The sequence below is a fragment of the Cetorhinus maximus genome, chromosome 16 (assembly GCF_964194155.1).
Source record: "Cetorhinus maximus chromosome 16, sCetMax3.hap1.1, whole genome shotgun sequence".
NCBI lineage: Eukaryota > Metazoa > Chordata > Chondrichthyes > Lamniformes > Cetorhinidae > Cetorhinus > Cetorhinus maximus.
Genome location: NC_135894.1, coordinates 25354093 through 25369535, shown reverse-complemented (window position 1 = coordinate 25369535; position 15443 = coordinate 25354093). Strand labels below are relative to the sequence as shown.

The window sequence follows — 15443 nt, the reverse complement described above, 5'->3', positions numbered from 1 at the left end:
TGAAGACTCAATCTCACACTCACCAGCTCATAAACTGACACTACGTGTAAGAGGACAGTTTAGAGACTGGACCGTGGTGAGAAACCGGACATGAATGGCCTACAGATACCAGCTCCCTGAAGGGTGATGTCGCACATGAGTTGTGCTGCAGGGGATTCACATGAGGACTTCAAGAGGTGTTGTATACAGAAGAAGGCTGATGGATTTGTACAATGAAATGCTTGGTGCATTGGCACGCCTGCCAGAGCTTAGAGTCAATCCTTTCCAGTGTGTATGTAGTGATCAACTTGATTGGCACACTGTGGACAACCATGATACAGCAACTGATAGTCAATCTTTCAGCTTCCATTGCAGCACAAACAGAAGGTAATGTCTGAGTGCTGCAAAGGAAGGTCAGATTTTATTCATGCAGGCTGAGACAGTGTGCAGATTCCAGTGTCCAAAGGACTTGCAGGACGTCAGAGCAGTCCAACAAACTGTGCTTCAGCACGTTGCTAGGATTGCTGAGGTACCACCCCAGGAGAGCGGCAGTGACTCCTTGTAACCATGAACCTGCTGTCCTCTGTCAGGAAGACAGCATTTACCCTCCCACCCACTGCTTCCTCCTGAGAGCACTTCTCCTCCTCCCCCTTCCTCTCTCCTCCCTCTTCCAGCAGATTTATTTACTCTTCACGACCTTTGTTCAGTCTCCTAGTCATATTGTACATCCCAGGGGAATGCCCACTCGTGTACCTGTGTCTGGGAGCAGATGGTGTGTGCAGAAACCTTGAATTCAGGACAAAGTCCTTTAGCATTTGCCACCTCACTCCCTGGAGACTTTAGCAACTTGAAGGAACTCTAGAAAGCATCAAACATTTCTACAATCACAGCAACAGTCAGTGGAAATCAATCAGCAACTAACCTGAAATAGTTGATGATCCCTTTAAGTAGACTTGGCTGGGAGATGTGGGTCCTCTCTGCAGTTGTGTGAGATTAAGAGAGGGTATTAGTTGGAGTTGGAGCTTCAAAATACAACAGTTGGCATCAAGTCAGTGTTACACAATGTTTGACATTATGATCTGCCCATGCTGCATACATCTGGTGCATTTACTGCACCTGTGTGAACACCGTCACCGATATGGTGCCTGGCCCAACTTGGATTGTCCATGCACATTTTCGATCTCCAAGGGTATTTGTAGCATCCAAAAAACAGGCTTTTGGGCCAGAACCTTGCAACCAATGTCTCCAGCCCTGAGTGAGACATGAACCCACAACCTTCTAATTTCCAGTTTTACCAACTAAGCCAAGTTAACTAATTAAATTCACTGTTTTTGTAATGTCCATTTTAAAGTATTGTGGCTGCCTGCTGGCCACTGTATTTTATGTCTGTTCCTATTTGGTGAGTTATTTGGTGTCTGTTGTCCTGTCTATTTATGGAGAACAGGTGTGCTTATGGAAGCCACACGACCACCAAGTCCTGTTGGACAAACAATTGGATTCTGGGAAAGGTCAGCACTAAAGATGACCTCTGATTGGTCACCGGTATCCTCTTTACATCAGTAATCAATAATTAAACGTTAACATTAGTCAGAACCTTGTACATGGGATCTCTCTACCTTATTTCCAGCTCTGCTCTTGCCCCCTCTTCCTCAACCTTCTTGGCTCACCTTCACTTCCCTTTCTGCTCTGAGCTCTTCTCTCATTTACAGCAACAATTTTCATTTGCATCTCTCTCAACATTGTAAAATATTGCCAGCTGCTTCGGAGAATCATTATGAAATTTTAAACAGATGATAGAGCACAATATGGAGAAAGTGATGCTAAACCTTTATGAATCACTGCTTTGGTCCAAGCTGGAATATTGGGCTGGATTTTCAATCCAGTGTTGGGAACCATGGCGCCCGCATCATTTCTGGGTCCGGCACCAGGATCACTTCCGGGTCCTGCCCCCTCATTGTAAGGGTTGCAAAGTAATCTTTAAATGCAAACAGTCTAATTGGGCCAGAGACAACCTTGGCTCAAAATTACTGGCACTGGGTGCTGTCTGGAGCTGGGAGCTGGCAGTGGACAGTGATTCTAAAAGGCAGACAGCAGTCATGACTGGGCTTGTCATTGTCTTGCAGAGTGAGGCAGGCAGGAGAGCAGAGGGCCAGCAGCTTCACAGTTCAAACAAATGCCCAAATGCTCACTCATCAGGTACTTAATCTGCTCTGTGCCACCAGAGGAGTGTCTCCATTTCATTATCCTTTTCTTTACAAGATTTTAAATCAGCAGCAACGATAAATAATGGCTCCCTGATATGTTCCCAATAGCTATGCATTCCCATGTCCCAGACTATTCACTCTTCCCGTTCTTGCCTTTCAAAATTTCATTCTGTCCCTCTCTGGCCCGCTAACAAGCTCTTAATGAGCTTAACAGCCCGTTAATTGGAGGCATGCAGTTTGCCAACACAACACCCCACCTTCGCTTTGAAAATTGCAGGAGGTGTTAGATGACTGGCACGCCATCCTGGAGCACTACTTTTCAAGTGATGTTGCACCCGACCTCCTCCCCATGGACAATTGAAAATCTAGTCACACATTTCAGGAAAGATGTACAGGCATTAGAGAGAGAGAGAGTGCACAAGAGATTTACCAGAATGTCTTCAGGGATGTGTAACTTATGTTAGGTGGAGAAACTGAAGATTAATAATGCTGAAAAGAGAGACATGCTATCGAAGCTATTCACCTTGCACTCATCAGGGCAAACACAAGAATGCCAAATTTTAAACGATCATAACAATTTATGTTACAGGAGAAAACAGTGCTGATTGGTTGGGCAAGTTGAATCTGATTGGCCGAAGCATTGCCATGGAGAAAGCAACAGAGAACTATAGTCTTCCTGAGCTCCCGGGTAATTCAAAAAAGACACAAGGATTGAACATATTCCTTTTGTTTGCAGAGAACGGGTCTCCATAGATGTATATATTGTAGCTTTTGCAAGTATAAATGAGCCGCATTACAAGCTCAATTGATTATCTTAAATTGGTATGTAGGCTGTATGTCCCAGCAATTGGCTGAATGAATCAAATAATATGTTCCTTTGATTGTTCATAATATGCAAAGACTACACTCAACCAGCCTACACTTGTAAAACCCAAAACATGACGTCTACTGTTAGATATGATTCCGCGATTGGGCAGCACTTGCTGAACAATCCTAAGTGCGCTAATAGCTACACTAACAACCAAGGGAGATTAGGAAACTTTTTTTTACACAGCGACATGTTGTGGTCTGGAATGCACTGCTAAAAGGGTGGTGGAAGCAGTTTCAATAATAACTTTCAAAATTAAATTGGATAAATACTTGAAAACTTTGTACTGTAATTGAAAAAGAACATAGATGTAAGATTAATTGGAGAGCTTTCAAGGAGTTAGCATTGACACAGGGGGTCAAATGGCCTCCTCTGTGCTGTAAGATTCTATGATCAATATGTGCACTTCATCACAAACTGAACATTCAACAACAATATTTTTTTAATATATTTGGGATGTGAACGTCACAAGCAATGGTAGCATTTATTACCCATCCTTCGTGACCCTTGAGAAGGTGATGACATTTAGATAACACCTTTAAAGTAATACAATGTCCCGAGGTGCTTCACAGGAATGTTATAAAACAAAGGACGGAATTGTCCCAGATTTGCAATAAGTCTGGTAGTGGGCGTGAAAAACAGCGTTTTACCCAGCGGCTGCAATGGCGGCTTTTCATGCTGTATCATCCGCTTCCCGCCTCATTAACTGTGCAGCTACAGGAAACAAGCCGTCTCAGTGGTGGGCAGCCTCTGAATCGCCCGCCATGTTGTTACCTCACTGTTTCCTTACTCCGGGTGCCGTATCTAAACTGCAGCCGCGCACACAGTTCTCAATGCTTGCAGCCCAGGGCTGCTCCAGTGAAGACATGGCCCTGAAAGCCAAGAAGAGTTCAGTGACCCATCACTGAAATGCCCTTTGGAGGCCCGCCTTGATATCCTCCACTCCTGCTCTGGCCGCAGGAGGTTCAACAGTCTCACCACTCCAACTTGGGAGGTGGTGACAGTGATGGTCAGTGCCAATGCTGCACAGAAGAGGTTGGCCATCCAGTGCAGAAGGTGGATGAATGATCTCATCCGTGCTGCCAGGGTAAGGCAACCATCTCATCACTCTAAACTCACACACTCACAAGCCCATCACACATTCATTGGCATCTCACTCACTGCCAGCTCAAGGCATCACCACTCATTCTCTCACACGCACCCTCACATCTCCATCTGGCCTCATCTCCCCTGGAGACTGTCTCCTCAGCCGTCACCATCTTGAGGCCACTTACATAGATCAACTTGTGCCCCCACACACACCCTGGGATATCCACTTTACCCAGTACAGGCCCCGCCCTGCAGCCTCTTCCCTTGCCTGAGGCCACTTCTTCCCATTCCCCAAGCCAGTCCCAGCCCTGCAGCCATTGAAAAGCCACCCCTGACTTATGACTGGTCTGGTAGCTAGAGACCAGCCTGTGAGCCCCCCAAAAGTGATGTGGTGCTGTCTGTGAAGCCTGGTGCTGATGATTGTGAGTGCTGCCTGAAGCAAGTTAGGCAAACAGACCTCAAAGTCCCGAGTGAAGTTTAGCTCGCCAGGTGCATGTCGCTCATGTTCACGCTGATGTGCCCGGATGATCCAGGGTGGGGAGATGATTACAGCAAGCAAGGCTTAAACGCAGCCCACGATTGACGGGTGGAGCAGACGATCACAAACTGGTTTCACAATGGCGCAAAACTGATTTTTGGCCTTCTCGCCATAATGTCTGCTCACGTCCGCAATGATGCCCGACACCGACAGGACCGGACGATTCTGCCCAAAGTATGACACCAATTCACATGATGAGATATTAGGACAGATCATCAAAAGCTTTGCTAAAGATATAGGTTTACATGTAGGTAATAAGAAGCATCTTAAAGGAGGAAAGTGTGGTAGGGAGGCGGAGAATTTTAGGAGGGAATTCCAGAGCTGAAGGCACAGCCAATAATGGTGGAGCGATTAAACTCTCATCAGGCCTGAATTAGAGGAGCACAGATATCTCGGAGGTATGTGGAACTGGAGGTGAATACAGAGATAGGGAGGGGTGAGACCATGGAGGAATTTAAAAACAAGGACATTGAGTTATCCCGTTATTTTAACATTTTAGTCACATGCCTGCAACATCATTGATCAGATTGGAATACTTGTTTTAGGCTGGGCAGAGGTACTTTCAGTACAATTACTCTAAACCGTTGCACAATTTTACACAGGGAGGCATTGTGGTATTGTCACTGGACTTGTATTTCAGAGACCCAGGTATTGGTCTGGGGACCCGGGTTTGAATCCCACTACGGCAGATGGTGAAATTTTGAATTCAATAAAAATCTGGAATCAAAAGTTTGATGACGACCACAAAACCTTAGTTGATTGTTGTAAAAGCCCATCTGGTTCACTAATGTCCTTTATGGAAGGAAATCTGCCAACCTTACCTGGTCTGGCCAAAATGTAACTCCAGATCCACAGCAATGTGGTTGACTCCTAACAGCCCTCTGAACAAAGGCAATTAGGGATGGGAAATAAACGATGGCCTAGCCAGCGATGCCCACATCCCATGAATGAATCAAAAAAGGACAAATTCAGTTTCTCCAATCTATTAGATAGCCTGGGCACAATTGATATTTTGAGCTACATATCAAAAATGTCATCCTTTGGTTCTCAGTGCCTATAAGATTAAAAAGCATTTGTAATGGAGCTAAGGGGGAGCAGTTTATTTGTGCCTGGCTTTAATAAAAGAGTGTCAATGTTCTTACTTCAACCCCAGACTTTGATTGCTGACAGGAGATTAAAGGTTTTTCCATTAGTTCCTGAAGTCTGTGGGATAGCACATAGTGCCAGAGGTAACATGTAATGCAATCCAGCTGTGACCATTTCTTAAGTCCACCAATACCATCACCAAGATTTATCTTCTGTTTATTTCCAGTTGATAAATTATTACAATGCAATTGGGAACATCAATCTGCAAGTTCCCCTCCAAGCCGCACGCCATCCTCATTTGGAAATATATCGGCCATTCCTTCACTGTAACTGCGTCAAAATCCTGGAACTCCCTCCCTAACAGCACTGTGGGTGTACCTACACCACAGCGACTGCAGCAGTTCAAGAAGGTAGCTCACCATCACCTTCTCAAGGGCAATTAGGGATGGGCAATAAATGCTGGCCTTGCCAACAACACTCACAACCCATCGACGAATAAAATCAAATTTACACATCCACTGCCAAAATCAGTCACGTCTCAAATGCACAAGAGCTTTTTTACATTTACCGGATTGTAACACTCTCTGCCACAGAAGAGTTTTAGTAAAATTGGGGAAGGTTGTAGTTGTAATTAGTTAGTGGTGTTGTATAAACAAATTCTTTGAATTACTAATTAGGTTAACATGCAAATCATGTACTGAATTCACACTGAGGTACCACGGTGAATTAGTCACAGTCATTTGTCATAACCTGTAAACCATTACTACTGGAGTGTGTCAGGATCATAACTGGTGTGTGCAATCACATACAGGCCAACCCAAGGTTTGAAATGGATTGTAACCACCATTCAAGCAGAAAGTGGGATGTCCTCCAGAAATTCCTGAAAAGACCAAAATAAGACAGCTGTAATCTCGCCCTCAAAAAAATTGTTTGGACAAGGCTTCATAATTTAGTGTTTTTAAAATTCCATTGCATTTTATGTTATTGTCAGTATTCCAATTCTTTTTTTTGAAAAATGGAGCATTGCAGCTAAAATAATCCATTGCACTTGATAGAAAAGTATTGGATATATAACATCTTTCCAATGCATCCAACATTTGATTTCAAAAATGTTGTATTATCCTTAATATTTTGCTTATCATTGCAAACCATCCAGTGTGGGAAAACAGCTGTTGTCAAGGAGTCAGTTGGTAGCACTCCTGTCTCTAAGTCAGAAGGCTGTGGCTGCAAGTTCCACTCCAGAGACTAGAACGCAATCATGGGTAACACTCCTGTTCAGTACTGTGCTGCTGGAGGTGCCATCTTCTGGATGAGATGTTAAACTGAGGGCCCACCTGTTCTCTAAGGTGGGTGTAAAAAGTGGCCCTATTTTGAAGTTAAGCTCAGAAGTTCTCCTGGTGTCCTGTCGAATATTTATCCCTCGCACAACATCATTCACTGTCTTTCACTGGACAGACAGCTGATGGCTTTGCAGAACAACCTTGAACAGCTCTGGGCAGAGCAAAGATGGCAGCACTCAGTGACTCTATCACAGCAGTCTGGGATTCAATGGAAGTTGCTTGTAGGTTGGTAGGCTTCCCAGTACATCAAGCATTTGGGTGTGTACAACCATCAACCTTGTTCTGTAGCCAGGCCCATCTAAGTCTTCATCTGAATCGTCTTCAGCAGAACCAATGTGTAACCTCACTCTCAGTGAGCTGGCACCTGTGCTACCCTTTCCCCTTGTCCTGGCTCCTGTGAACTTGTGCCTGTCTCACCATGTGCAAATCTCATTTCTATCCTAGCTTCTAACTTATGCGCAATGTCAGCCTCTGAGCTGGTAGCTGCGAATGGGAAATTGGGTGACTGGGTCTCTTCATCGCCGCTTTCTTCTTCCATTGGCTGAGCAGTTTCCACTTCTTGGGAATCTGTAAGGGAAAAGGGGAAAGGGTTGGGTTGTGGTGTGGGGAGACGAGAGAGGAAGAGGTGTGTGTGTGCATCGTCACTGCCTGCAGCTTCTCATTCAGACTCTGTGGGGGGAGGAAGAACTGAGAAAAAGGATTAGATTTGTTGAAGTATTGATCCTCAATCCCTCCAGAGCTGCCAGTGGCCACTGCCCTGCCTCTTCCCCTGATGATCTGGTGGGGTGAGTATGTGCAGCACTACGATTCTTCCACCAGATGCAGTCTCCTGCCTCTTATTATACACCACCATCTCCTTTAGTAAAGAGGGAAATGTGTTTTGAGAACCCTGCAATATACCTGGCAAATGAGACTATCATGGTTGAATGGTTGCCAGAGTTGTGGGTTTGAAGTTTTCTATAGGGCTCAATATGAGAGAGAGATGTGAAACTTATCAATTCAGGTCTTTGAGATTGTAGGTGAGTGGGGAATGAGGCCAAGTGAATTCAGTAGAAGATGAGACAAGTAGTGCAGCTGTTATGAGCAGCAATTATTTGGCCTTGACAACTCTGGTCAGATCATTGAACTTCTTGTGACACTGCAGCCAGGTACGTGGAGCCACTGCCTCTGTGTCATGTGATATGAATGATTCCTGCAGCCCCTGGGCTTAGAGGATGTTCCCCGCACCCCTCCACTGGGAATACCCGATCTCCCTCCCTTAATCCACCTCCCGCCACCACCTCCAACGAGGGACAGAAGATGTCCCTCTTCCTCTTCACATCCTACACCAAGGCCTCCGGTTGCTTCCCACTCCCTGACAGCTTGTGCTGTTATTCCACAAAGAAAGTTTCACTTCACTTCCAATAACAATCCATCAGCCCTTTAATTAACATGGGCTCCACCCCTATTTTGGCGCTGGTGCAGCCATTGAATAACGCGAGGGAGCAATCAGTTCAATCCGCAGGCAGTGTGGATTTAATGCTCTGACTGCAAAACAATGGACGAGTGAAGGGTTAATCACGAATCATAATTCACCATTCCCTTTCTGTGCAATTCAGCTCCAATGTGTTGGCGAAGGAGAAGCAATGATGGTGTGGGCGATGGGTACTTCATCAAGAATAGGAGACTGGTAAAGCTCAAAGAATCAAGCTGTAGGCTAAGTTCGCACCTTCTGGACACAGCGTTGAAAAAAAACCTGTACCAGATTAGTCTACCCATTGAAATAGTATTTATGGTGTTAGTATGCAGAACTGTGGACCTTAAATGGGAAGCCCAACCACAGCTGCTCCTGCTTTAGCAGTCATAAAATATTATAACATGTAGTAACAAGGGCATTTTCAGCTGTCTTCTGGTTAAACCGCCTATGGGATCTGCCTGGTATCCATCTCGCTAAGTGGGTTGTATGTGGCCATAGAATTTCTTCACTTTAATCATTATGATTCACAAAATTATCAGTAAAGAATTCGAAGGAAACTAGTTGATGAACTGCAGAGTCCAGAATATTGTGCATGCAAAGATTACCTGTTGCATTTGGTCACTGACCTTCCTTTTCATGGCTGGGGAAGAGATTGAAAAGTGAAGGTCTATCTTAGACTAACCACTTAACAGAGGTCTTTAGACTCATGGTTGACTCAAGCTTGCTGAGATCCTGCAATATCTTGGTGGAGCCGAGTTGTGGTGTAGTTCACGGTTTTTCCTGAGGTCAGGTCAGCTGGTACAGAATTATTTGGTGCATCTCCATCCAGATAGAGAGCGATGAGGTAGTGAAAGTTGAACTTGGGTTTTTAGAGTCCTTCCAGTTTTAGAGCACACCTCTGGGGAGGTATCTTGCCGGCCGCAAGCTTCTTCATTTCTTTTCTTCCATTGTCTTCATTGTTACAAATCTGGTAGGCCAGCTGGCCTGGAACCAAGTTCTACAAGATGCTATGGTGACCAGGTCCACTTTTGGTGTCCTTACAACAAACAATTTGCATTTAGAGAGCATCTTTAAAGTGGTAATGAGTCCCAAGGAGGAGGGAAGCCCCATGAATGGATTTGAAAACAAGGATGCCAATTATAAAATCGAGGCCTTGCTTGACCAAGAGGCAATGTAGGTCATCGAGCAGAGGGGATGATAGCTGATCAGATCTTGGTGTGAGTTAGGACATGGGCAGCAGAGTTTCAGAAGAACTCAAGTTTATGGAGGGTGGAACATGAGAGGCCGGCCAGTGGTGCATTGGAATAGTCAAGCCCAGAAGTAATGAAGGCATGAATGAGGGTTTCAGCAGCAGATAAGCTGGGTGGAGTAGGGTGATGTTTTACTAAGCGGGTAATGGGTGGCCTGGGTGATAGTGCAAATATGTGGTCGGAAGTTCATATGACACCAAGATTGCAAACAGCCTGGCTGAACCTCAGTTGCCAGGGAGAGTGAATGGGGTCAGTGACTAGGGAATGGAGTTGATGAAGAGGGCCGAAGACAATAGATTTGGTTTACCCAGGGAATTGGGCTGACAGAGTGCTCCATCAATTGCAACCAGTTTTTTCAGGTAGTTTTGGTATTCACAGTCTGTGCTGTTGATGTGTGATTATGTAAGAAAATCTCGAATAAATAAAGGGCAGTTCACTCTTTGAGAGTATTACTTCCAACTGAAGAGGTACAACATGCACTGTTGTGTATTCATCTTGACTTATTCAGTTTCCTGAGTGACCGCAATCAGCCTAATGAAATCATGACTGTTTATGAGAAAGAATTGGTTAAATTAAACCAAGAATCATAAACCATTTTAAACTCCTTAAGCATAGAGTGTATTACTACCAGAATCTAGCATCTAGAAATTGATCCTTGAGCATCCGTTTTTCAGGCTACGTTTTTGGACTTCTAAGGCCCCAATTTGGCGGGAAGGAAGTGTGTACAGTTTTCAGACCAGAAGTGCAGTGTCCAACATATTCAATAAGTACAAGCAAGAGGCATCCTTTACCCATGCCTGAAGCAAGTATTAGTCCCTTCACATTTTCAAATCAAGGATCTAACATCTCTTTGAGGCCCCCTCTGCAAGTTTGGTATCACTCAAGGCAGCTGGCATCATCAAAGACTGAATTCAGGGAAACCAGGCCTAGAAATGACTAGCAAAGAAAGTGAACAACTTATCTGAATGCAAACACTTCTGCTCGTCCCGACACCACATTTGATGCCCTTCCCGTTGATGCCTCTGCCAATCTCCATCGCTCTTGACCTCCTCTCCCTTTCCGCTGATCTTCCTCCACAGTCCCCTGGTGCTCATCTCTGGCCTCGAACCCCAATCCTCTATCTCTGCCTAACTTCCTCTTTGCAAACCCTGACCCTCCATCTTCCCACAACTTCCTCTTCAGACCCTTGATTCAATCATCCCCACCAATCTTTTTCCCTCAACTATTGACCTCTCTCAACCAATAAGCCTCCTTGACACCTAACTTCCTCTCCTGACATCGATCCTATCCCCCGACCCCTGCTGACCCCTGACCACCTCTCCTGACCCCTGGTACTCTTCCCTTTTTGGCCGCTCTGGATGGTTCTGGAGGTTTCCTGTTCTCCATGGGGTTTGTGCCTCAGGGAACAATGAAAGAAAAAGAATGAGGAAGGAATAAGGGAATAAGTTTACACTGACCTACAAAAACATCCTGTTAAGCAGCTGGAATGTAAAGTCAGAGGTCTTTCTCTGGACAACTGCACAGCAGGACAGAATCTTTGCCTTTTATGCTGTTCCAAGAGCAGTATTGGTTTTATAGAGATTGAAAGAATCAGGGGTCAGTGTAGCAGGTTCTGGCAATCGCTCAAGTCAGAAAGAGACAGATTTTATTGTTTATCACTAAGACTCATGAAATGCATGGCCACCGCTTGATTTTAAATTGAACTAGTTCTGAAAGGTTGGTGAGGAGGAGGGAGGTGATCACTGTCTTCCTAACTGAAAGTACAATGGGAATAAGCTTGGCAGTCAGGTGTATTCAAATAAGTTTTGATGGCAGGGTTCAAGAAACTGTTGCGCTGCATCTCATCAGAAAGTGAAGACTTGTAACCACATGATATGTGAGAGCCATTTTGGAGAGGTCAGTGTTGCAGACCTGGGTGTGGTTGTGAGAGAGTTCAGGCTGTCTTGTCTAACTTGTAAATTCTTGCAATGACTTATAACGATTCAGTTTAACCTTACCCGGAAGATGGATGCGTGCCTTCAATTTTGGAAATGTTCTGCAGTTTTTGAAAATGAATTGCACATTGAGGGTGGCAAAATCTACTTATTAACTATAGATTTGAAATGGAAATGAAACAGCTGAAATTTTACCCATTGAAGGAATCAAGTTTATTCTTCCTGTTCAATAACAAAAGGCACGAAAAAATTGGCTGGGTCACGTCTAGAAGGGTTGTCGTGATTTATGGGGAAGAGAAAAAATTTACTTTGTTATTTCTTCCCTTTTAACCATCAGAATGGAGACAGTCCCAAAGGTTTAGTAGTGTTAGAAATAAATAAAAGGAGAATGATGCGAAATAAAACAGAGTTGCTTTAAGCTTGGAGAAAGATTATTCCAGTTTAAGCTCGAGGTTGAGGGTAAACACAGCTAACTGCAGGAAGTGAATGGTGAGGAGGGCTCACCATGATACTAGGTTCATTTCACAAATTGGAAAGGAAGAGAGCTCAATTATCAGTCTGTTGCTGCTTTTAGATTTCTCGAGACCCACCAGTCTGACCATGACCATAAGCGCAATCAAAAAGCACCAAAGGCAAACTCTCGTATTCCTCCTCACCCATAAATGGTGTGTTTTTAATGTACACTCTCTGCAAGCAGCATAGGCCAAACAAGGTTTGACATTTACGCTCAATACTCTCAGGTGATGCTCAATATGATGTACAGTGGATATTTCACACTCTCACTATCTCCTCTATCCTTCCCCTGGATAGTGTTGCTCACATCTGCTGTCCTTCTCACCATGGTTTCTCAGTGAAATGCCTGTTGTGCCATGCACAACATTTTACAAATCTGTTACGCCTCGTGGGTGTTTCTTGGTGAAAGGACACTGTCGCCTCATTATTAATTAACTACCAGATACTACATGGAGAATTTTAAAAGACGTCTGGGTTGGCATTGGGATCGGAGGCAGGCGGGCGCACAATTTGGCACCGCTGGCCTCCGTGCCAATTCCCCACCATGAGCCTGACTTTGAGCCATTTTTAAAGAGGCTGGCTCAGGGTCAGGTCGGCCGCTCGCCAGGAAGCACCAGGCAGCCAATTGCCATTAATGAAATGTAATTAAGGGGCCTATAAAGGCCTCATTTCTGCGCCGACTGGGATCTCTAGTCGGCATCCCACGTAAAACTGGAACATGTCCAGGCCCACATGCTGGGCTCAGGGCGGAAAGTGGGGAAGTGGGAGGGTAGCGGGGGGCGGTGCTGGGGATGGGGAGGACACGACAAATCACGCGAGGGACCTGCCCTGCATCCAGTAATGGCTGCTGGGCCACAGCTATAGCTGGTGGCCATCCCCTTGGAGGGGTTTCCCCTCCAGGATCATGGCCAGACAGCCATGCCATTATTAAAAACAACCATGATTGAATGGCGAGCCTGCTCCTTGGCCTTTGATTGGCTGAAGCTTTCAAAATCCCAGTGGGCCTGTCTAAAACCCCCGTTTTTGGTTGCCCATCCCTGATTAAAAATTCAGGCCGTCATTTTGTTGTTATAGTGAGTCTTTCAGTTTTTCTCATTATTTTTAGTGTTTATTGTTGGGGGGCTTTATTTTCTAGTATTGAAGCAGGAGGCTGTCTTTTTAAAAGTTCATTAGTTTTTTTAATGTGTCCTACAAAGAATATGATGACACAAAGGTGTGTAACTACGCAAAGAAATACAAAGCACACTTGAACCATTTAACATACTCACAGCACTCTACAAACTCTGGTGTCCCATGTAGTAGGGAGCTGGCAGGCTCACTCAATGGGCCTTATAAGAGCCAAAAGCTGCTGGGTATGAATCCTGCAAAATCTGTGCTGTCTTTTAACCTTCATATATAATGAGTACCACATCTTGGGATGTGGTTGAAGGGAGGAGACTGTACATAGAGAAGATACTAATCAGCTGTGGAAATAGGGATGGGCACTATACCCAATAGGTAGCTCTGCCAACTGAAGACTTCCTTCTCTCAGCATTTGCTCTCTGGTATAATCGTGCTAACATCAGTGTTGCTAAACTATATAGCATGAGAGCTTGCTTCTATCCTAAATTAATCAGCCTGCAAATCCTTCCACTTCTTCACTCTATACTTGAAGGGATGAGCACACATTTACAAATGCGATGAAAATGCCACTGTCAGGTTGTCAGTCTTCCTCTAAATCCTCAGACAAGGGACAAGAATGCAAAGTTATAAAAACAATAACAATTCCTGCTCCATTTATTACATGCATGAAGAGTTAGCTCTCATTTAATGTTACTTTTGTTCTGTTTTTGTTCACGTTTTGGTGTGTAAGGATTGTGTGAGTCATTCTTCAATTCACCTTGATCAAGAGTTAAAGACTCCGATGATTACACAATTACAAGTTTTGCCTACATTGACATGTACTAGGTTACAATACAAATAAGACAACATTTTCACAGACATAAATCGTTCTTCCTTTGTTTTCCAGTCACAGGTCTACACCCACACCCCAATGATGTACTTGGACTTTACACTGGAAAAAGGAGCCAGACATATACAACCTGTTCCTAAAGGTGAGTCTTGATTAAATTCAGTTACCTGATATTCCAGTGCAATGAACTGTAGGCCAAACAAATCTTTCATTTCAGCATTCTTAGGAACATAAGGCCCTTTGAGCCTGCTGCACCATTCAATAAGATCATTGCTAATCCAATTGTGGCCTTAACTCCACTTTCCTGCCTGTCCCCCCATAACCCTTGACTTCCTTATCAATCAAAAATCCAACTCTGCATTGAAAATATTCAATTGCCTCTCTGGGGAAGAGAATTATAAAGATTAAATTACCATCTGGGAGAAGAAATTCCTCCTTAATTCGGTAGTAAATGGGAGAGGCTTATTTTTAAACTGTGCACCCTAGTTCTAGATTTACCCACAAGGGGAAACATCCACTTAGCATCTATCCTGTCAAGCCCCCTCAGAATGTTATAAGTTTCAATAAGATCACCTCTCATTCTTCTAAACTCCAATGAGTACAGGCCCAGCCTGCTCAGCATTTTTTCTTAGACGACCCTTCTTTCCAAGAATCAACGTAGTGAACCAGCTGCCTCCAATGCATGTATATCCCTCCTTAAAGAAGGAAACCAAATTTATCAGCAGTACTCTAATTAATGAAGTGTGAATACTAAATGAACCTTGAAGCCCTGCATTGAGAATTCTTGATTATTAAATGCATGGTATGCAAAGTTACCTTGGTGTTTAATATCGATTTCCACTCTTGTGTCATTCACATTCAATGGGTAATTCATCCTATTCTCATTAATGCGGGAATCCCAGTGTAAACATGGATCAAGACACGGGTTCTTATTTGTTTGATGCAAGGAATCATCTTGCATCATCTCACCATGTGGTGTATTTATAGACCCATTTTCCATTCTGGTTTAAATGAAGGTTCAGCTTCATGTGCTGTCTGACTTTCTGGGCCATGTATAATTTTCCAGCAACATGTAAGTGGTAAATTCCAGCTTGGAGTGAAACAGCTGCCAAGAAGTTTAATCTGGCTTCAAAATAGGTACGAGTTTGGTGCTGTGCCCATAGCACATATGCCAATGGGTGTTGTCCCAGGCAGCACTTAATAGTGGTGTTGCTCTGCTGATTATCATGTAGCAA

General features: G+C 44.2%; 1 protein-coding gene across 2 annotated transcripts in view; it reads left to right on the top strand.

Annotated features, from left to right (window-relative positions):
• pir (pirin) overlaps window positions 1–15443 on the top strand; it is a 108303-nt gene that overhangs the window by 58084 nt on the left and 34776 nt on the right. For both annotated transcript variants that reach the window (XM_078559528.1, XM_078559527.1), the window contains exon 6: window positions 14266–14350. In XM_078559528.1, the coding sequence (XP_078415654.1) occupies window positions 14266–14350 (85 nt within the window). The remainder of the gene's footprint in view (window positions 1–14265; window positions 14351–15443) is intronic.